The sequence below is a fragment of the Myodes glareolus genome, chromosome 6 (genome assembly GCF_982192425.1).
Source record: "Myodes glareolus chromosome 6, mMyoGla1.1, whole genome shotgun sequence".
Lineage (NCBI taxonomy): Eukaryota > Metazoa > Chordata > Mammalia > Rodentia > Cricetidae > Myodes > Myodes glareolus.
This window is the reverse complement of record NC_142031.1, coordinates 11,347,899-11,371,386: the sequence shown is the minus strand read 5'-3', so window position 1 is coordinate 11,371,386 and position 23,488 is coordinate 11,347,899. Positions and strand designations below refer to the sequence as shown.

Here is a 23,488-nt window from a genome sequence, read left to right as displayed (position 1 = left end):
TATCAAAATGATGGGGAACGGAAAGAGTTGGTAACTCCCGAACTCTGCTTCTGACCTTCCTCAGTCCTCAGCTACCTTCCCCATTTCACAGATAGTGTCACAGGAGTTCAGGGGGTCTAGGAGGCTCTGGCCTCAGGTCACCCAACTCCCTTCCAAACTGCCCCAATGCCTCTTGCCTGAGCCTTGCTCAGAGCCCCAGTAGATTCACGCTGGGAGGATAATCAGTTCCATCCCCAAGCTCAGGACCAGCATGGAAAACGCTGACTGACCCGGGTCATCTTTCCAGTCACAGCAGAACTGGCAGCTAGCTACCCGCCAGGCTCACACCCTCCTCCAGAGGAGGTGGACCAAAGGCAGGTGGGAGGAAGGAGGGAAGCCCAGTCGTCCTGGAGCCTAGCCCGTACCTCAGATTCGCAACCCCAGACGGGGACTTGACAGCCTGCGGGCATTGTCCATGACTTGGAGCTAGAGTGACAGGGGCCCCTTTGGCAGAGATTAGGGTGGAGCTGCGGGCGCATGCCCCAGACACGCCCTATGAAAATCACTCCAGGGAACGGTCACCGAACTTAGTCTTGAACACCGCTGGCCAGGTCCGTGCGACAGGTTCCACTTCCCCGCCCGAGTGGGGTCTCGCTGGGCTCCCTCCGTGATCACCACCTATGCCTTGGAATGTTCCAGAGGGTCAATTTCCTGTGCGGGTGAATTCGGCGCCCAGCGCCTCTCCTCTGCCTCCTCCCTCCCTGCTGCCCGGACACCCCAGGTCGCTCTGTCCCCGCCACACTCTCATCGCCCCCGCGCGCCCGGGAGCATTCTCCCCGCCCCGCGCCGCTGCCCTAGGGCTCCCGGCGCCCCGCAGCCAGGGCCCCGCTACGCCTGCTTCGCCCCACGAGCCGTGTCCACCGGAGCCCCCGGGGCCATGAGTCTCTGCTCTGTCCCCCGCCGCCCCACCGGCGCCGCTGCGGCGCTGGGGCTCGGTAGCCTCTTGATGCTGTTCGGGCCGGGACGCGCGTGCCCCGCGGGCTGTGCCTGCACCGACCCCCACACCGTGGACTGCCGTGATCGCGGGCTGCCCAGCGTGCCCGATCCCTTCCCCCTGGACGTGCGCAAGCTGCTAGTGGCCGGCAACCGAATCCAGCAGATCCCCGAGGACTTCTTTATCTTCCACGGAGACCTGGTCTATCTGGATTTCAGGAACAACTCGCTGCGCTCGCTGGAGGAGGGCACGTTCAGCGGCTCGGCGAAGCTGGCCTTCCTGGACCTGAGCTACAATAACCTCACCCAGCTGGGTGCCGGCGCCTTCCGCTCGGCGGGGCGGCTGGTCAAGCTGAGCCTGGCCAACAACCACCTGGCTGGTGTGCACGAGGCCGCCTTCGAGAGCCTGGAGTCGCTGCAGGTGCTGGAACTCAACGACAATAACCTGCGCAGCCTCAACGTGGCGGCTCTGGATGCACTGCCGGCGCTGCGCACTGTGCGCCTGGATGGGAACCCCTGGCTGTGCGACTGTGACTTCGCCCACCTCTTCTCCTGGATTCAAGAGAACGCATCCAAACTGCCCAAAGGTGAGCCAGAGGGTGGCTGGAAGCCAGGGCTGGGTGGTGGAGGGAAGGAGATGGGAGAGTCCAGCATGGTCTGGATGTTCGTGACCTCGCTTTGGGGACTCAGTAACAAGTGCTCAGAATGAGAATCGCTATAGGTGTAACTCCACAAGAGCAGAGGCCTGAACGTCTCCCCGATATGGTGACATAGAAAATGTCAAAGAATCCATCTGGAACTCTCCCAAGTTTCTACCTTTCTTCTTCACCTCCTTCCCAGATTCAGGATCTGCCTTTTCTCCATCCTTGTGGTCCACATGCTCTTTGGGTCCTGGGACAGGTGGGTGTGAGCCACGTACGGGTCCCTCCTAATGGGAAAACGCCATGTTGTGTGGGACGCCTTGCCATTCCCAAAACCCAGAGATGGAGAGGAGCTGATCAGTCTTGATCGCGGTCTAGCTGCACAGATTCTAACCTGGTCCTTCTGTCCCGGGATCCCCTTGACTCTTCAGTCCATCTCTGGTGAAGAAAATTCCCAGCTAGGACAAAGGCGGCCTAGGTGTGGAATTGTGGGACAGAAATCTTTTGGGTGGGTACCTCCCCTGCTTTCCTGCTGCCCCTCCTGCTTTCCCACGTACATCCAAATGGCTGATGGGAACCCCAGGGCTCTAGGAACACAGCATGAAGGAGGTAAAGGCAGAGCTGAGACGTCAGGGACCCCAGCATTTGTCGGAGTGCACGCCAGGACTGAAGGCAGGTGATAGCCTTACCTTGGGTGGAGTTCGTCCTTCTGCTCCTGAGCCTGTGAGCTCTGGCCCAAATTGACCTCTCAGAACAGAACTCACCTCCGGAGAGCCTCTAAATTTTGGTGTAATTGTCTGCAGTCCTGTATAGCACACATTACAAAAGGTGGCCTAGCTGTGAGCTTCCCTTTAGTCTTCGGACTAAAGTTGAGAACTCAGAAACACTGTTCCTTGGTGTGCGGAATTCCCGTGACTGCTTGTTCACCCCACAGGGTCATAAGCACACACCCTGAGGCCCAGCGGTTACTCCTGTGGCAAGAGAACACTTTCTCTCCCTAATACCTCTCCTATGTGAACAGTTCATAAAAGATCTAGCCTGCAAGGTGCAGAGTCCCCCAGGTTTGAGTGATGCCCTTCTCCTGCCTGGCTCCCTAGATCTGCCAGGATATTCTGAATGACAGGAATGTCCTGTCAAAGCCTTCTCTAGAGAGAGGGTCAATTTTCTGTGGCTGCTCCCCTCTTGGTGGACTGCTTGTCCGTTACCTGACTGTGTGTTTGCTATGGGGCTCTCATTGTCTTCCAGTTGGGGGCAGGAGCTTGGGTTCTGTTTCCAGGGTTGCCTTGGGTAGCTGGGGCCTTGAGGAGTGGGCTATAAATGCTTCTGTGCCTTGGCTCCGTTGTCCTTTGGCTACTTAGGTTGACCTCTGAGACCTCCACAGTGCCCTGGGTCAGAGTCTGAAGTTGTGGGTTTTGCTTTAAGGTCCTGGGGACTCTGAGTAGGTAAGTCATTTAAGGTTTTCCCTTCTTCATGTGTTGTCAAAACCAAAACACAGTAATGAGGGTGTAGCCCCAGAGCAAGGGGAGCTGCTTTTTTTTTTTCCCCAACATCTATCATCCATGGGAGAAAATGGGCAGCTGGTGGACACAGGAGGCTGGGGAGAATGGACAGGCACTGAACAGAAGCCCGTGTAAGGGTCCTGGGGATAGGGCAGGGAGGAGAGGAAGACTAGTCTCATCCAGCCAGGAGAGGAGGGTGACAGCTGGAAGGCACCTCCTGGGGCTCAGAGCCAAGGGCAGCTCCAGTCTCAGAGTGCAGCTGCCTACAGAGTGTGGCCAGAACAGTGTCCCCAGAGTGAACCAGAAGCAAGGAGGGTGAAGGGCCTGGTAAGTGCAAGACTCAAGCTCTGATCTGGACTCAGGTTTACAATTTTGGATGAGTCCCTGACCTCCCCCTGCCTCAGTTTCCCTGCTTCTGAAATCAAGATATGGACGTTGTCCTCCTGCCTGCTGAGAGGGCACAATGATACCCAGTTTGCGTGGATGCTTAAGAGGGGTTAATTTCCACTCCCTTCTTTATCATACTTGACAGTTCTTTAAACTTTAGTTGGCACGTGGTAATTGTGTGTATTAATGGGGCACATCGTGTCATAATTTAATTCATGTACATGATATATAGCTATCGAATAAGAGGAGCTTACCATTTCTGTCCTATTAACTGTTGATCATTTCTTTGCTCTGGCCTCTTGCAGACTCCTTCTGGTCTTAATTAAATATAAGTATGTTGATATGGGGACTAGAGATGGCTCGGTTTATCAAGTGCTACCACACAAGCATGAGGACCTGAGCTCCGATCCCCAAGCAAACGTGTAAAAAATCAGGCATGATGGTGTGTGTCTAAGGTTGGATGGGTAGAGACAAATGGATGCCAATCTAGCTATGTCAGGAACCTTCAGGTTCAGTGGGAGACACTCTAAAAAAAAAAAAAAAAAAAAAAAAAAAAGAAGGTAGAGGAGACTAGAGAGATGGCTCAATGGCTAAGAGAATTTACTGCTCTTGTATCTTAGAGAGGATCAGAGTTCAGGTCCCAGCACCCAGGATGATTCCACCTCCAGGAGATCCAACAACCTCTTCGTGACTCACTGGGTTCTGCACTCACATGGCACACATAGCCTCTCCATTGTAGACCTGTAGAAACATAATTAAAAATAGAACCAAAATTTTCAAAGGATATTTAAAAGGAGATGGAGAGCACTTGAGGGAATCACATGACCTCTGGCCTCCATCCATATGCACACTTCACATGTACATGTGTACCTGGACATACATGTACACGGCACATATACACACAATAAACAATAAGTAATTAAATAAGAAAAGCTGCCTGTGCTGTAGAACACTAGGGTTTATTTCTCCTTGGTATCCATTATGTGGTCTCCCTCTGCTCTCCACCCCCACCTCCTTCCCAGTCTATGTCTTTCATGAAGGCCAAGGTCAAATCTCCAAGGCCCAGTTGGGGCACTGAAGTATGTGTGTGTGTGTGTGTGTGTGTGTGTGTGTGTGTGTGTGTGTGTGTGTGTGTGCAGTGCCAAGTGCTCTACCACTGGGAATGATAGCCCCAATCTTTGTAACACACTTACCTCATCTGTAAATGATGATACAGTACTCTGCTAGGCGAGGTTTCCGGGAGGCTCGGAACAGTGACTTTTTAAACGGTGGTGTTGTCTAGACTGCCTCACTGCAGCGAAGGCATGTGTGCAGAGAGGCCACACTCACACGAAAACAAGGCTGGAAGATGCTTCCTCCCGACTCCCAGTTCCTCAGCCATTCTGACCACCAACTTTCTCAATGAAAATCAGGCTGCCCTAGGGCACAAGCGCCATGCCTTGTAAGAACAAATTCTGCCTCCTCCCAGAGAGGGAACCCCCATACCTAAGCAGAGGGCATCCTCTAGTACTGCTCTCTGTACCCCTACCCCCTCCTCCAACAGGGACAGGGCCGAGTTTTCTCCTGTGACCTTGACTGTCTCAGACAGTAGTAAAAATGTGTTATCTGCCAGGTGAACCTCCCCTGATGGACACACAGCGATGGGGAGTTTTGAGCCTCAAAGCAAGTTCCCAGGAGAGGAGCCGGGAGGGGAGACAGGGACAGGACAGGCTCTTTCACTAGGCCTAAGGTTAGAGAAGAACCTGCCCTGCTGAAGGGAGAGGGCAAGGGATGCCAGCAGCACCCATGGCCAGGTAACAGAAAGCAAAACAGACTAGCAAACGACAAGCCAAGCAGAAATTCTAGGATTAGTGTTGTATTTCAAATCAATGATAAATCACTTCTTAATGTTATTCTTAGAGATATGAAGACTAAGTACGCTCTACCTATTTAATGTAATATGGCATATTTAGTATTTGTATGAAATGTTATTTGTCTTTCATATGAAATTCAGGCCTAATTGGGCATCCTATATTTATTTGTGTTTTCATTTAATTTTATTTATTTAGTCTGGAGTGGTGGCATATGTGTGTCAAAGTGTGAATGTGGAGGTCAATGGACAACTTTTCAGAGTTTGCTCTCTCCTTCCACTGTGCGGGTCACAGGGGTAGAACTCAGGTTACCAAGCTTGGCGACGCGTGCCTTTACCCACGAAGCCACCTTGCCATCTCCCGTGCTGCCTTTGATTTGCTTGTTTTTGCAGGAGGGTCTTGCTGTGCAGCCTAGGCTGTCCCAGAACTCATGATTCTCCTGCCTCAGTCCCTCAAGTTCTAGGATCCCCAGCATTCATCTCCATGCCCAGCTCTCTGGCATCCTGAACGTACTGCCTACAGTTATAAACCTCTTTGTCATTCCTAAATCTCTTCTCACTTAACAACTGTGCCCAGTGAACACCTCCCCCAACAATTTTCCCACCAAGAAACAAAGCAGTTACCAGGATGAATTGGCCGGCATAGGGCTGAATAGTTAGTTACCGAGACAACCTGGCACTCTGGGGTACCCAACCCCATGCCCCATCCTTCTGAGAGACACCGGAAGGGACACTGTCTTTCCCTATTCAGTCCCCAGTTCCTGGGTGACACCAGGCTGCTTCTTCTGTCTAGTCCTAGATTCTGTACCTGTTCTGGTGGTTCCGCACGAGATACCGGGCTCCCAGGTAAGGAGGGACAGTGGGTGGCCGGGGCACAGGTCTCATATTTCTTTAAGTAGAAAGTACCACAGACCTGGAAGCCAGAGAGACTTTGGAAATCATTCAGGTGGCCAGCCAGGGTAGAGAGGCCAGGAAGCATCTGGTAATGACACCTTTGTCACAAATGCTGTGCTTTTCCCTTTGTCAGAGCTTCCTTCACACAGGCCTGGCAGGTAGACAGCATAATCTGAGAGCCACCTGGGAACTTCCTGCGGATCCCTAGGTCCCCAGACTTCTTGAATAAGCTCCAGGGGAGAAGGCCACGATCTGTTCTGTATGAGCCCCATTTGAGGCTTTCCTACGCACAGAAGCCTAATAACTGCGTCGGGGGAAGCCTTGGCTCCCTGGCTCTGCAGTTTGCAGCTGGGTGACTGTCTTAAGTTACTATTGCTCTGTTGAAACACCATGGCCAGAAGCAACTTAGGGAGGAATGATTTGGCTTACATTTCCACATGACTGTTTATCATCAAAGGAAGTCAGGGCAGGAACCTGGAGGCAGAAGCCAATGCAGAGCCTGTAGAGAGTGCTGCTAACTGGCTTGTTCCCCAGGCTGGCTCAGCCTGCTTTCTTATAGAACCAAGGACCAGCCTATGAATGGCACCACCTATCATGAGTTGGGCCCTCCCACATCTATCATTAATTAAAAAAAAAAATGCCCTCCAGGTTTGCTGACAGTCAGATTTTTTTTTTTTTGAAATTTTTCAGTGAATTTTTATTAGGTGTTGCATCATGATTCAGGGTCCCAGGGTAGGGATTGTCCTATACCCAGGACCCCCCCCCCCCCCCCCCCCGCTTTACTGTATGGGGAGAGGAGAGTGAACAGAGGAGAGGTGGGTGGAGCCAGGTCAGATCTTCCCAGGAAATGCACCTTCTGCTCTGCCGTCATCCCAGGCTGAGACCCATGATACGGGGCAGAGGGACTTGTACACACGCTGGTACCACTCACACATGGAGACATCACCACCCTCGCTTGTGGTCATTGCCTTCTCGCAGTGGTGGAAGTCCAGATAGTTCAGCCAGCAGTTCCTGGTTTCGTTCTGGTTTGGAAAGTGGCTGTCAAAGGGGATTTTGTAGTCCTTGATTTTGGTCCTGATGTCTTCAGCCGTGGTGCTGACTCCTGAAGGCTGCCCTGGAGCAGCAGTGGTTCAAGGTGACCCTTAGCAAAGGTGCCAATCGACAGTCTTATGGAGATCTTATGGAGGCATTTTCTTTTCCTTTTTTTTCTTCTGTTTTTCTTTTCCTTTCTTTTATTAAGAATTTTTAAAAATACAATCTTTTCTCATTTTACATAGCTGCCCCTGTTCCCAGTCCCTCTTCTCCTCCGGCTTCCTCCACCTTCCCCCTACCCCACCTCCCCATCCATTCCTCAGAAAGGGTAAGGCTTCCCATGGGGAGTCAACAAAGTCTGACATTTCACTTCCAGACAAGACCAAGGCCTTCCCCCCGATTACCTAGGCTGAGCAAGGTATCCCTCCAAAAAGAGTGTGCTCCTGGATGCAGAGGCATTTTCTTAATTGAGGTTCCCTCCTCTCTGATGACTTTAGCTTGTGTCAAGTTGACATAAAAACTCTTCAGCATAGCGATGTGACCTAAATTGCCTACTGTCTCTAGGCCTAAGAATTTTCTTTTGCAATCAAGTGTATCCGTGTCAGACCTGGAGAGCCATTTCCAAATGAAAGTCTGTCAGTTAAAAAAAAAAAAGGTGTGTGTGTGTATTCATAAATGTTTCTTTTCCATTCGATTTATTTATTTATTTATTTGTTTGTTTGTTTGTTTGGTTGGTTGGTTTTGCGACAAAGTCTCCCCATGTAACTCTGGCTAGCTAGGAACTTGCTGTGTAGACCAGGCTGGCCTTGAATTCGCAGAGATCCACGTGTCTATGCCTCTTCGTACACCACTATGCGTGACTATGCAATTATTTTTATGAGGTTGGGCACGCCCTATGTGGACGTGTGCACAGCAGCCTGAGATGCCATCATAGAAGGCCTGTTCACATGCGCTCCCTCGCCTTGGTCCTGGGGCCATGGTGGAAGGATGGTCACTGGATTGAGAAGTAGAAGCTGGCAGATCAGGACTGTATGCCTGGCTTTGGAGGTGCACGGAGCGGGTGGCACAGTCTACATCAGGCCTGAGAGAGCAGATGTTGGGAAAGCAGCCAATGGATCTCATCACAGAAGCTGATTTAGCCAGGCCTCTTCTTGGGCCTTCTCTTTCTAGCCATGGTCCTCTGTCCTCAAAGGTCACAACCCTCAGTACCAGACAGGGGACGCTTGAGTCTACCGTCTTATGATCTTGACACTTGGAGGTGTAGGGTGTGGGCTGGGAGGAGGGTAGATGTGTCAGAACTAAGCAGAAGTGCCTTGACTCTGCCTAGCCCTGGTCTCCGCCGGGAAAGCCTACTAGAGAGAACCCAGCAGAACTGCCTAGAATGTCCCGGCTCCCGATGGCTGGGAACCCCAGTGGACATTCCTGTGGGCAGAATCCTTCTGTGAGAGGGTACTGGCAGACAGGGTGCTTATTCAGCCCCTGTGCCATATCATTTAACCCAGTTTGCTACCTGGCTCAACTCAGGACCAGTGGGGGAGCCCATCCTGAGCCCCAGAAACTGCTTTGATTTTCTGATGTCAAGCAGTCTCGCCTTGGGCAAATGAATGGAGATTACTGTCATCCAGATGGAAAAAAAAAAAAAAAAAAGCCAAAGCTTGCCTGAAAGTCACAGGGCACTTCCTCTTAGATAGCTCCAAGGTGACTCTCTTTTTCTAAAAATAAAATAAAAGCAGTTTTCTTTTCCTGATTATAAAAGTAATAAGCTTCACTTAACAGTCAGGGGTGGGGGAGCAGATACATATTACATAATGATGATAAAAATTAAAGACAACCCACCCCCAAAACAAACAAACAACACAAACAAACAAACAAAAATCCCCAGAGGTCAGAGAGATGGCTTGCAGATACTTTTGCAGAGGACCTGAGTCTAGTTCCCAGCACCCACATGGTGGCTCACAACCGTCTGTAATTCCAGTGGATCCAATGTCTTCTTCTGGCCCCCAAGTACATTACACACTCATGATGCACTTGGCATACATGTAGGCAAAACTCATACATATAAAATAAAAATTAAACAACCAAAATCCTTTTACTTTTACACAGTTTCTCTGTATAACAGTCTTGGCTGTCCTGGAACTCACTCTGTAGACCACGTTGGCCTCGAACTCACAGAGGTCCGGCTGCCTCTGCCTCCTGAGTGCTGGGATTAAAGGCGTGTGCCACCACTGCCCGGCTGAAATCCTTTTACTATTAAAGTTCTATGCTAAAAACAATTTTTTTTTAGATGGTATTATGGTGTACACCTTTAATCCCAGTACTCAGGAGGCAGAGATAAATGAATCTCTGTGAGATCGAGGCCAGTCTGGTCTACATAATGAGTTCTAGAACAGCCAGAACTACATAGTGAGATCCTGTCTCAGAAAACCAAAGCAAGCCAGGCGGTGTTAATCCTAGCACTCAGGAGGCAGAGGCAGAGGCAGGTGGATATTTTGAGTTTGAGGCTAGCCTGGTCTACAAGAGCTAATTCTAGGACAGGCTCTGAAGCCACAGAGAAACCCTGTCTCAGAAAAAAAGTGAAAAAAAAAAAAAAACCAAACCACTATGTTAAAAAAACAAAGCAACCAACCAAACAAAAAAAGGGAATAAATTAGACACAAAACAATAAGTTCTGTGCTGGCTATTTTTATGCCAACTTGACAAGTTAGAAATCTCTGACAGGAGAGAGCCTCAACTGAGAAAATGCCTTCATGAAAATGGATAGAAACCATTTTCTTACTCGTGAATCAATGTGGGAGGGCCCAGCCCATTTTGGGTGGGGCTATCTCTGGGCTGGTGGTCCTGGGCACTCTAAGAAAGCGGGCTGAGCAAGCCATGGGGAGTGAGAGTAAGCAGCATGGCTTCTTCACTGGCTCCTGCTTCCAGTTTCCTGCCCTGCTTGAGTCCCTGCCCACAGTGCTTTTGATGATGAATTGCTGTATGGAACCGTGAATAAAATAAACCCTTTCCTTCCCTAGTTGCTTTTAGTCATGGTGCTTCATCACAGCAATGGGAACCCTAACTAAGACAAGTCCTATACAGTTAGCTCCACATTTGTGGAGGAACAAGGTGGTGAAATTCACAGAAGAGGAAGGAGAACAGGGGTGGCCAGGGGCTGGGCAGTGGGCATTTCACGGGTACAGTTTCCGTTTGAGAGATATGGGAGCTCTGGCTGTGTGATGCCAGGGTACTCCAGGATGAGCCCTTGACCCACAGTTGCCCTACATCCTTCTCGCCACGAAATCAGCTTATTATTTAATCAGACGGAGTGTCTGCCGGCCGAGACAGCGAGGATAATTGGGAATTGTCCCCCGTGCGATAGTGGATATTTAATGAAAGTGGCAGGAGAAAACAAAAGTTAGCACTATGGGAAATTAGAGCCTATGCTCCTTGGCACCCCAGAGCAAGAACGAGCCTCACAGGGCTCCTTGCAGGCCTCCTTGGGCAGCATTCCTCTGTGGCACGGGATAACTCCATCTGAGGCCACGGCACATACACCTTCTCCAGATGTTCAGGGTGACAGAGAACAGGTGCCTGGAAAGACACTAAAGAGGGCGTCAGGAGACTTGGGATCCAGGCCAGAGTCTGGGTGACTGCCCTATTTAGCTTTCTATTGCTGTGATAAATACTATGAAGCCAACTTGGGGAGAAGGGATTGATTTCATCTTACAGGTCAAAGGCAGAGGGAAAATGAGAGTTGGAACTCACCTCAGAGGCCACAGCCCATCGCTGAAGGAATTCAGAGTAGTAAGCCCAATAGGACAGGACTTGCTGCAGAGACCATGGAGGAGGATTACTACTTACTGGCTGGTTTCCAGGCCCACCAGCCTAGGGACAGTACTGAGCACAGTGACCAGGTCCTCTTTCGTCAGTGGCAATCATGAAAATGCCCCTACACACATGCCCACACGTGACCAGTCTGATGGAGCCAATTCTTCAACTGCAGTGCCCACCCTCAAGATTAACCATCATCACAGTGACCTTAGGCAAGTTGTCTGATTTCCCTGGACCCTTCATCTATAATATAAGTGAGGGCAGGGGAAGGAGGGAAGTTCAGGCATGGAAGAGGTATCTTCAAAATCTGACCTTCCACTATGTGATGCTTGAGAAGACAGAGCTGCTGAAAGCCTGGCTGGAGATGTGGAAGGCCCCAAACTGCTATTTCCTGAGCATTTTATTTGTTGTTTGTTTGTTTTTGAGGTGTTTTGTTTTCTCCTTCCTTCCTTCCTTCCTTCCTTCCTTCCTTCCTTCCTTCCTTCCTTCCTTCCTTCCTTCCTTTCCTTAAAAGTTCTATGAAGCAGGCAGGGAAAAGCAAAGATGGGAGTTTTGCCAGCACAGGGTGTGCCCCCCTTTAGCCCAGTGAGAGGCAAGGAGGAGAAGTGAGTTTATAGAATAGCTTTGTGAGAGAGCAAGCTGTGACTCCCTCCAAGGTGTGGGAGGACAACCTACCTCTGCCCCAGAGTTGTAGCTGCAGGTGAGGAGTGAGAGGGACGGGGTGCCTCTGCCACACCCCTTCTCCAAGTCTACCTTGTCCCTAAGGCCTCCGACACTTCCGGAAGACAGACAAGAGCTATGTCGCAGGTCTTGGTCCCTGATTGCACAATACAGCATGCAGCTCAAAGAGTGATCAGAGTAATAGAAAATCTCTCAGTGACATTCTTTTCTACAGCCTGTCATGTTGATGATGATGCATAGGTAACTAGCCAGAGCTGGAGAGATGGCTGAGCTGGTAAGGACAATTGCTGCCGGGCCTGGTGACCTGAGTTTGCTTGGTGGGACCTACACCACCAAGGAAGGTAGAAGGAGAGAACCGACTCCCCTTCTTGTCCTCTGGCCTGCACATGTGCGTTGTTTTAAACACCCTCCGCCCAAAACACAAAAATAACGTGTAAAGAGAATTTTAACAGGGAAAACACAATCCTGGAATCATCTGGGAAGAGAAGAAGAAGATCATGACTCCTCTGCCATAAAAAGCCGGCAGCCATTAAGGGTGTATTTCTGTGTGTCTCTCTATGTGATATATGTGTGCGTGTGTTATACACTCGCAGCATAAGCACCCTTGCTAAAAAGTACATTCAGAGGCCAGAGTACATCTGATGCCATGCTCCACCTATTTCCTTTAGACAGGGTCTCTCACAGAGCCTAGGGCTAGCCTGGCAACCAGCAAACCCTAGCCATTTGCCTGTCTCTGTCTCGTATAACGCTGGTCTTACAGGTATGTATGTGGCCGTGCCTGCCTCAAAAAAATGATGATGTTGGGATTACAGGTGCATGAACAGCCTCACCTACCTTTTGAAAAAAAAAATATATTCACCCTGGAAATTCAAACCCAGCTTGGTGTACTTGCATGACAAGCTCATTTAACCATTCTCTAGCTTCCAAAGTGTATTTTAATCTATAGTCCCAAGATTCGGGAGGCTGAAGTCGGAGGATCTCTTGAGGCCAGGAGCTTGAAACCAGCCTGGGAGACAGTGAGACAAATGCCTAGAAGTGGCAGGTTGTTTTGGTGAATGGAAAGACATTCCCAATACTGTCACCAAATACGGTGCTGAAGATACTCCTTCCAGACAGATTTGTGTGTGCTTACACCTAGAAGAGGACCTAGGAGCATCCTAAACCATTGTGCAAATCGGATTTATGAGTTCTTGCCTCTGCCTTCTGCTCATTTATTGCTGGTGTCTCAGTGTGCATGCCGGTTTTGCCTAATAAGCGGAATCAGGAAAGCAGAAGCCTATCTTTAACAACAGAAGTGCTTAGGAGAGCCTGTAGCCAATTGGATTGAGAAGCTCTCAGGAGGCCAGAGCTGGAGAAAGGCCCCCTGAGAGATCTCGGCCCAGCCTGGTCTTTGGCAAGGGGCCGGGCCAGGCTTGAGAGATTAATCTCAATCCACCATCTGCTGTGTCACTGTCTATTTCTAGGATGACAGTTTGTCACCCTCGCCACTCAGGTGTCAGCTGTGGGGAGAAGTCATCATTCAAGGGGAGCCTGGGGTGTGGGTGGGAGGACCCCAGCCACTCGCAGGAGTGCGACAGCTATCCCAAGAGAGAAGATAGGCCGGAACAAGATTGAGTTGCCTGGTGAATGAATGAGCAGAGGAAGAGCCACTACAAGGCGGAGGTCAGGAGGTCACATAAGCTGCCCACTGGGAAATCACCTCAGGAGAGGTGATCTATCTGCATGGGCACCTTTCCTATGACCCTCCTGGCTGCATGTGCCTCCGAGCTGGCGGGTTTGCAGGACATCTGGGCAGCTGTAGACAATATGTGGTTGTGAGGCAGTAGCTGTCAGAACAGGGGCTAACTCATCCTTGAATTCCATTTCCCATAACCCATCCCAGGACCAGTGAGCATAAGCAAGAGGAACCAGCCCTGACTGAGCAAAGGGAAGGTTATTAACGGAAGGATGCCAGCCGATCCTTAGCGCTGAAGAAGCGGGCTCAGGACAGGGATGCAGCTTAGCTGCCAGAGTGCTTGCATAGCATGCAGGAAGCGGGTTCCACCGCTGGCACCGTAAACTGCATGTGGTGGACAAATGCCATAGAGGCAGAGGTAGGAGGATTGCCTGGAAGCCACCGTTGGCTATGTAGTGAGACCCTGTCTCAAAAATAACCAAAACCTCAAACAAACCATAGTGAAGGGAAGATGGCTCTGGGGCTTTGGAGAGTTGAACCAACCCCACTGGTACGGGCAGCAGGAGGGGTGGCTGGACTAAGTGGGCTCCACTTTTCTTTGAGCTATTGAGTTTAAGTGTTTTCCTGGGCCAGCGAGACAGCCCATGCGTGCATGCATATGTGTGTGTGAGTGTGTGTGTGTGTGTGTGTTTGTGTACATGTGTTTGTGTGTGCAGGTGTGTGTATGGGGGTGTAGACCAAAGGATGGCCTTGGTTATCATTTCTTAGTTGACTTCTGTTCTAGTCTGGTTTCTATTGCTGTGATGAGACTCTAACTAAATCCAATTTGGGGAGGAAAGGATTTATTTGGTTTTCAGGCTACAGCCTCACCAGGGGAAACCAAGGCAGGAACTGAAGGAGATTTCAGAGGACGCCACTTACTGGCTTGTTTCCCATGGCTTGCTCAGCCTGCTTTCTTTCTTCCTTCCTTTTTTTTTTCTTTTTTTTTTTTTTTAGACCTGGAACTCTCTCTGTAGACCAGGCTGGCCTCAAACTCAGAAATCCACCTGCTGGGATTAAAGACATGGGCCACCACCATCCAGCTGTCACCCTGCTTTTTTACACAGCCCAGGACCTCATACCCAGAGGCAGCACCATCCACGATGAACAGGACCCTCCCATATCAATCACCAATCAAGAAAATGTTCCACAGATATGCCTCAGGCCAATTCGATGGAGGCAATTTCTCAACTGAAGTTGCCCTCTGCCCGGTGTCTCCAGTCTGTGTCAAGTTGACAGAAAGCAACCAGCACACCATCCATCATCTTGTTTTTTTGAGACAGGCTGGAATTCATCAGGTGGAGCTGGGGTTCCAGGTGCATGACACCACACCTGGCTTTTTAAACATGGACTCTAGGGTTTGAACTCAGGTCCACATGTTTGCTGTCTTATCCGCTCAGTCCTGAGCAGTTTCAAGAAAGCTGAGCCAAAGCACACTCAGTGGTGGTTGCCCTCAAAGAATCATGGGAGAGATTGAATGTAGAGACAGAGGGAAGTGGTGGTGGTGGTGGTGGGGGGACACTGTTCCATAGATGGTACTGGTAGGGCGCTGAATTGTGAGCTCCAAAGGCTGTGGCCAGGATGGAGTCAGACTCTCCTGTCATAGTGACCTCATTTAGAAAGAGACTTTGTGACTGTAATTAGCTAGGAATCTGGGGATGAGACCCTCCTTGGCTGAAGGGACAGGGTAGGCTGAGTGCCTCACTCCAATGACAATTATCCTTGTAGGAGAGAGGCCAAGAGAGATCTGAAAGACAGCGACAGAGCAGAAGATCCTGGGAAGACAGGTTAGAGAAGGAAGCGATGAGCCAAGGACAGGCAACCTCTCCCCTAGGGTCTTCAGAGGTAGTCCTGACTCTGACCTCCATAGCTGTGAGTGCATACCCACTCCCTCTCTCTGTGTAGACAAGTTCTTATATTCTGTAGCTCAGGCTAGCCTCAGTCTTGACCTTTCCTGCCTCACCTCAGCCTCCAGAGTGCGGTGACTTCATGCTTTTTTTTTTTTTTTTAATTTGTTATGTGTGTGGTCCTGGGAATTGAACACAGGCCTTGTGCGTGCCAGGCAAGAAGAGTTCTGCTTCTGAGCTATACCCCCCGCCTTTTTTGTTTTTTATGTTGTTTTGAGTCGTGATCTCTGCATGTAGCTCAGGCTAGCTTCTAACTTTTGATTCTCCTGCCTCAGTTTCCTAAGTACCCCGAGATTACAGGTGTGAGCCACCATAATCAACTGCAATTAGTTTGGGTGCCCCTGTTTGTGGGTAGTTACTGGGGCAGCTATGAGGAAATAATGCGGGACCATGCCCTGTGGAATTGTCAGTTGGGACGCAGGAGACACAATCCCCCCATTATCACTCTCAGGTACTAGCAGAACTTCTCCCAGGCTTTTAGGGGTCCCCAGTCAGGCAAAACCAGGATTTTTGACTCAACATAGGAAAGAATTTAGGACTGGCCAGTTTATGAAGTTGATTTGGAGAGTTTATTAAAAGATATTTTAATATAGGTCCAAGTGTGGGGGTTAGAAGAGAAGAAGAGAAGGCAGCTCAGAAGGACAAACAGACACACCTGAGACCATGTGCTTAAAGAGTCACAGGGAGTCAGATATGCCCACTTGTGGGCTCTTGAGGGAAGAGTGGCTCATCTAACAGTTATTTGTCCTGGTTAAGTGTCTGTCAACTTGACACAAGCTAGAGTCACCTGGGAAAAAGAAATCTCATTAGAAAATGCCTTCAGTCACCCAGCAGGCAGAGGCAGGTGGAATTCTGTGAGTTCGAGATCAGCCTGGTCTACAGAGTTAGTTCCAGGACAGGCTCCAAAGTTACAGAAAAACCCTGTCTCAAACAAACAAACAAACAAACAAACAAACAAAAAGAAAGACAGAAAAAAGAAGAAAGAAAGAAAGGAAGGAAGGAAGGAAGGAAGGAAGGAAGAAAGAAAGAAAGAAAGAAAGAAAGAAAGAAAGAAAGAAAGAAAGAAAGAGAAAATGCCTCAATCAGATTAGCCTGTGGTATGACTTTAGGGCATTTTCTTGGTTGATGATTGGGGCCCAGCCTACTGTGGGCAATGCCACCCCTGGACTGGTGGTCCTAGGCTGTATGAGAAAATAGGCTGAGGAAGTCATGGGAAGCAAGCCAGTAAGCAGCGCTCCTCCGTGGCCTCTGCTTCAGTTCCTGCCTTTATGCTCCTGCCTTGAGTTCCTGTCCTGACTCCTCCAATGATGGACTATAACATGAAAGCCAAATAAACCCTTTTCTCCCCAAGATGTTTCTGGTTAGTGTTTCAGAAATCATACGAGGTGACGCTGGAGAGATGATTTAGAGGTTAAGAGCTCTGACTGTCCTGGCAGAGGGCCTGGGTCTAGTTCCCAGCACCCGTGTGTTAGCTCACAATCACCCATCCATCGCTCCAGTTCCAGGAGATTTGATGCCCTCTTAAGACCTCCAAAGGCATGTCATGTCATGGTACACAGATATACATACAGGAAAAACACAAAATAAAAACAAATACAAATCTAAAAAAGAAATCAAAGACATTATATATAATTACTGTATTCAAATGGTTGAGAAGACACTTGGATGAGGTACTTTTCTGTTTGTTTACTTGCTTCAGACAAGATTTCAAATAGTCCTTAGTGTACAGCTCAGATTGGCCTTAAACTTCTAATCCTCATGACTTCGCTTCCCAAGTGCTGACAATGCAAACACACCTGGCTCCTGGGGACACTTTGAATTGCCCCCTGGCTGGGGCGCTGCTGGCATCTCCTGTAAATAGGACAGGATGTTAGATAGCCTAAAACACACGGCTCAAGCCAAGGACAAGAGTCCTGTCCCACAAGTCAAGAGTCCTGGGGTTGGGGGTTAGGAGGCAGTTCAATTGCTAGAGCGCTTGTCTAGCATGCAGGAAGTTCTGGGTTCAATCCTCAGTACCAGATAAACCAGGTATGGTGGGGCATGCCTGTAATCTTAGCAGTACCAGAGGTGGAATCAAGTGAATTGGAAGTTCAAGAGCATTCTTGGCTGCATATGTGTTCAAGGTTAGTCTGGGCTATGTGAGACTGTCTCAAAAACAAAACCCAAGATGCTTGAAAGACAATTCAGAGGTTTAGGGAGCGTATTGCTCTTCCAGGGGACCAGAGTTCAATTCCCAGCCCTCACATCAGACAATTCACAACTGCCTGTAACTCCAGCTCTAGGAGATCTGATATTTCTCTCTCTCTCTCTCTCTCTCTCTCTCTCTCTCTCTCTCTCTCTCTCTTTTCACGCACACACAAGTAGGCACACACACACATACCTCATGACTTTAAATCAATCAGTCAATCAATCAGTCAGTCAGTCAATCAATCAATCCACCACAGCCCTAATTAACATAGTGGATCACATACCAAAAAGAAGACATGGGGCACTTGCTGAGAAGAAAGGATCTGGAGGTGGTGGGGGGATGAGATGGGAAAGGGTGTGTGTGTGAAAACAACTAAATGTATCATAGACGTATATAAAACTGCCAAACAAACAACAGCATTCAAATCCCAAGCAAAACAGTGCCAGGTTGAGAAACCAGTTTATGGCAGAATACTGTTAAAAAGGACAGGGAACCCTGAAGTCACAGACGCCAACATCAGAGCCCTGCACCAGTCACGGGTGCTGTAGCACATGGCTCTAGGGACAGATCGTCACCCTCTTCTGCCTGCCCCTGTCCATCCAGCCGACCGTCTTTGTCCAGCTCCTCTTGTTTGTCTGCCCTCTGTGAACTTGGGAAAGCCATTAAGTCAGGGTGTCTTATCACAGCTGAGCGCAGGCCCAGCCTCCACTCCTGGTGGGTTAGGTGGTGTTTTCCCAAACAAGTCCTTTTATCCCAGCCACAGAGAAACGTGAAATGACATTTTCTAAAAACGTTGCTTTGTGGAAATGCCAAGGCTAATCTCCAGGCACAAAGAGCAGTGTGGAGATCAGAACTGACTCGGGGAGCTGCAGCCTGGGAAGAAGAACGGGCTCAGAGGTGCGTGCGCGATGGGTGTGTATGGCTGGGCTACTGACTAGCTGAACTGTGACCCGCTGTGAGCTTGAGGGCTGCGCATCACTTGAGGGCTGCGCCTGCCTCAGGCAGGACTCTTTCTTCCTTGTTTTCAGGGTATCTTTGGCTAGAGAGTAGCTATCAAGAGGAGGCAGGTTGACTGATTTTAGCCCTGAGAAATAGATGTCTGCAAGGGAGCCCCGCTATGGACATCTGAAAACTTTCCTAATTTGGCTCAAATGCCTTTCGATGCTCAGAATAAGTAGGGAGAAGTTTTATTTTATTTTTTTTTTAAAAAAAGTATGCTTAAGTTTTAAATTTCAGGTGTGTGTGTGTGTGTGTGTGTGTGTGTGTGTGTGTGTGTGTGAAGAGGCCAGAAGTGGGCATCAATTACCCTGGAGCTGGAATTATAGGAGTTGGGGGGGGTCATCTGACATTCATGCCAGGAACCCAACTCTTCCTCTGGAAGAGTAGCAAGTACCCTTCAGTCCGATGTTTTATTTTGCTTTTGTTTTCAGACAAGATTCCATGTGGCTAATGCTGGTTTAGCTGGTTTAGTATTATAGGCATGCACCATGCTATACTGAAATAGAAACCAATGCTCTATAACATTAAGCAAACACTCTGCCTAATGAGCTACATCCTAGGCCTGAAGTTTTAGCTTAAGAAACAGTCAAGGGCTTGGGATGTAGCTCATAGGTACTAGGCTTGCCTGGGATAAGCAAGGCCCTGGCTTCTATCCTCAGCACTACAGAGAAAGAGTGTGTGTGTGGGGGGGGGTGAAAGGGAAGAAAAGGACAGAGAGGCAGGAAAGGAGAGAGGGCAAAAGAAAGAAAAGAGTAAGAAAGTCCATTGTGAAGATGGACAAGGTGGCTCATTCCTGTACTTCCAGCACTTGGGAAGCTGAGGCCTGGGCTTACATAATGAGTTCCAGATCAGCCTCAAGTATATAATGGATCTCTGTCTCAAAAACTAGCTAAATAGGAGCTGGAGAGATGCCTCAGCAGTTCCAAGCACATACTGCTTACTTTCTCAGAGGACCTGAGTTCTAGTCCTAGCACCTATGTCTAGCAGTTGTAGATGATCCAATGCCTCGTCCTCCAAGGGCACCACATGTAAACACACACACACACACACACACACATCCTGTGACTTGAAGCAGTGGGGTGGACAGAATCATTATATAGTAAATGTATATATAGGAATAGCGAGTCAATTCTATTAATTTATATAATTAAAGTATCAGTAATTATATTATACATGTGTCGTTAATCCCAGCATTTAGGAAGCAGAGGCAGGTGGATCTCTGTGAGACTGAAGACAACCCGTTCTACAAAGTGAGTTCTAGGCCATCAGGGGCTATACAGTAAAACCTTGCCGAAAAAAGCAAAGCAAAGCAAAACAAACAAACAAAAAGCTAAGAGTTCTGGGTCATCTAAATCCTTGAGACTCCCAAGCAACTACAGCGATTTAGGGAGAAGAGAGAGTGCAGTATGGTTGCTAGACAACTGTTCCCATGGAGGAATGAATGGGTGGGGTGGCTGTGGATGTGTAAAGGATGGGCCAAGACTGAGGGAGGGAGGAAGCTCAAATATTCTTTCTCCATTTTCTGTTCTGAGCTGGAGAAGAAGGAGTAACAGGTAAGAACCCCGAGGCTGATTTGGGGCACTGGACAGTGAGTGAGATTGCTCTTTTCTGGACCCAAGAGGGCAAATTAACAAACTTGGAAGAGAGTTGACTCTTAGACAATGTTGGGAAAGGGTTGAGGGTGAGCTCTGCTGCTCAGAAACACTGTAACAGAGAACGAGAGAGGTTTCCTGAGAATGTGAAGACACCAAAAGTAAACAAGGATTGATGGTTGCTCAGTTTCCTGTGAAAACGATGTCTCCTCAGAAAAAGAACACCTTACAAACCTATCCACAGATAAGAGGAAGTCTCCAGAGCTGAATGCCTGGGCTCTCAAGTCTAGATGTGAACCTGTGAAGTTAAGTTACCAAAGGAAGTGCTGTGAGATTTCCTTCTGGGAGGTACTACAGTTGAGGGCTGCAGCCTAATCTTCTCTCTCTCATTCTGTCTCTCCTCAGGCCTTGATGCCATCCAGTGCTCACTGCCCATGGAGGACCGGAGGGTGGCTCTGCGCGAGCTGTCAGAAGCCAGTTTTAGCGAGTGTAAGTTCAGCCTGTCCCTCACAGACTTGTTCATCATCATCTTCTCGGGTGTGGCCGTGTCCATTGCCGCCATCATCTCCAGCTTCTTCCTGGCCACCGTGGTGCAGTGTTTCCAGAGGTGCGCCCCTAACAAGGACACGGAGGATGAGGATGACGACGAGGATGACTGAGCCACCTCTTCCTGCTCTTTGCTTTCCCACACCCAGCTAGTGGTACCTCTCCAAGGGAGACGGAGATGCTGAAGACAGAAGCATCGCATCACTCCAGGCAGTGAAAGGGCGGGTGCTTGCCTAGATGCGCCCACTGGGACAGTCGATCCCAGAGCATAGAATCAGCAGAGTAGAGATGCAGGAAGGATGGAGAGATTCATTCCTGAGCAGAGCCCACCTCCCAGGCTGGGGCATTCGTGTGTGTGAAGATAATCAAGTCAGGCTTCATGGCTTACAGCTTTACAACTTCCCCAAGCTGAAGTGAAAACTTACAGCTTCTGACCTCAGAGGCGTTTGGACCATTCTTATTACGAGCTGCACTCTGGACCATGAATCGTCTTCCTCCTAAAAGACAGCGGAGCTCTCGGTGGAGATTCAAGCTCGGCTCATTCTCCACGGGAGCAGGAATTCTTTTCCTCTATAAAAGGTCCCGGCAGCTTTGGGATGTTAGACCAAGAACAAACAAACGTACACGCAATAGACAATGTCTGTGTCTCCCCTCCGTTGCTGTGTTGACACCCAGTACCCAGCACGATGATGCAAGATGTCTTGAGCCAGCAACACTGAGCTGGGCTAAGATACCCGAGGCAGAGGTTCACAAGAAGTGGTTGGGGATCCACTCCTTCAGGGTGCTTTGAAGAGGGCCCTTGGATATGACTGGATTATGAGAATGGATTCATACTGAGTGCAGTTAGTGCCCTTATAACCCAAACTCTGAAGACCTCCCTGCTCCTTCTTCCAGGTGAGGACCCGGTGAGAGGATAGCCATCTGTGAACCAGGAAGTGGTCTCTCACAGGAACTCAAACGTATTGGCCTCCAACCTCTAGCCTCCAGAACTGTGAGAAATAAATGATAGTTACTTATAGACCCTCGTGCCTGTGGTTTTTTGGTAACAGCAGCTCAAAAAGACTAAGACACCAGATTTAGATGAAGTATTAGCAAGAAATAAAAGCTTGAACTTTGGCAAAGGATGCTTGTAGTCTGTTGGTAAATAGGTTGGGAAAACGTGTGTTGGCATTGCCTGAACTCCAATCCTTATCCTAAGAGGTAACACCTTGCAGAGGACAGGCAATCATTGTGTCAAATTGTGATGGCCATTTTGCTGTGTCATTCTTTCCTCTGTACTACCGTCAGGGTGTTTGTTTCCCCCTCCAGAGTCCCACCTTAGCCAATAGCTGAGTCATCTTCTGTGTTGGTATGGTCCTATACTTGTCCGCTGCAGAAATTTTGGGGAACTCTCCCAGAAACCAGGAGGTCAATAAGCACCAACAAAGTGTTCCTTAAACAAAATAAAACAACAAAAATAGATGTGAGGCCACACGCCTTTAATCCCAGCACTCAAGAGGAAGAAACAGGCAAAACAGTCTAAGGAAGTAGATAGGGCTCCATGCGCCCCAAAGAGAGTGTTCCAGGCCAGCCAGGGTGCACACACTACATAGTGAAACCCTGTCTTTAAGAAAAAGGTTGGCATGCTAACACATGCCTCTCAGCCTAGCCAGTACTCAGGAGGTGGCAGCAGGAGGATTACCTCAAGTTTGAGGCTAGGCTGGGCTACATAATGTGAGTGAGATCCTGTCTCAAAAGCAAAACAGATGAACAAAAACCTACCACGGGGACTTGGCCTCTGAACAACCTCCATCGGTGGCATCAGTGGCCTCGGGGTGTGCATGACATTTCCTCAGAAGATAGGCTGTGACAGACAGTGTTTTCTGGGGTGAGGGAGACAGCACTTTGCTTCAGAGACAGAAGCAACCACGTTGTGAGTTCACGCGGGCTAATTCAAAATGACTTGTGCTGGCAACAGAGTGTGGCTGGGGGCCCAGACCTGGACCAGAAGAAGCTCACGAGAAACGGCCAGGATATTTTAAGGAACCACTAATTCATTATTTATAATGTCCATCTTAGGAGCCAGATGTGGTGGTATAATCCCAGCATTTGGGAGGTAGAGGCAGGAGGGTCAGAAGTTTACAGCCAGTTTGGGCTTCATGAGATCCTGTCTCAAAAAGACAAAAAGTCTGGGGCTAGAGAGATGGCTCGGCAGTTCAGATCATTTGTTTCTCCTGCAGAGGACCCTGGTTTGGTTCCCAGAACCTACATGACACCTCACAATCACCTGTAATTCTAGTTCTAAGAGATCCTTTTGGCCTCCAGGGGCTCCTACATGCACACAGTTCATGTTAGCTCACCACATCCAAAAGAAAGAAAGAAAGAGAGAGAGAGAGAGAGAAAAGAAAGAAAGAAAGAAAGAAAGAAAGAAAGAAAGAAAGAAAGAAAGAAAGGAAGGAAGAAACATCCCTTTGCTTCCATGATCATTACTAAGTGCCAAGTGCCAGGTTCTGGTTTGTACTGGACCACATGTGCACATCACATTAGAAAGGAAACACAACTATCACTGGAAAGCAGTAGCAAACTCCAAGAAGGGAATAAATGAGGTCCCAGGACAGAGAATAACTCATAGGAGTGGCTAGAGGTTGTATGCATCGGGGATCTCCGGAGAAACATGGTGTACAAGAGATCCTGTATCAAGAGATGAACTGGCTCCCATAATGGGTGACAAGAAGTATCATTTACTTCTGTAGTTGGCAGGCTGGAGACAGGAGAATTGATGCGGCAATTCAAGGCCA

General features: G+C 49.0%; 1 protein-coding gene and 1 pseudogene across 1 annotated transcript; one reads left to right on the top strand and one right to left on the bottom strand.

Moving 5' to 3' along the window:
* Positions 1 to 410: 410 nt before the first annotated feature.
* Lrrc38 (leucine rich repeat containing 38) lies at positions 411 to 21,729 on the top strand. The gene is made up of 2 exons (XM_048426687.3): positions 411 to 1,559; positions 20,571 to 21,729. The coding sequence occupies exons 1-2, from the start codon at positions 917 to 919 to the stop codon at positions 20,822 to 20,824; spliced, it is 897 nt and encodes a 298-aa protein (XP_048282644.1). The 5' UTR covers positions 411 to 916; the 3' UTR covers positions 20,825 to 21,729.
* LOC125395307 (cytochrome c oxidase subunit 6B1 pseudogene) lies at positions 7,056 to 8,252 on the bottom strand (annotated as a pseudogene).
* Positions 21,730 to 23,488: the final 1,759 nt, after the last annotated feature.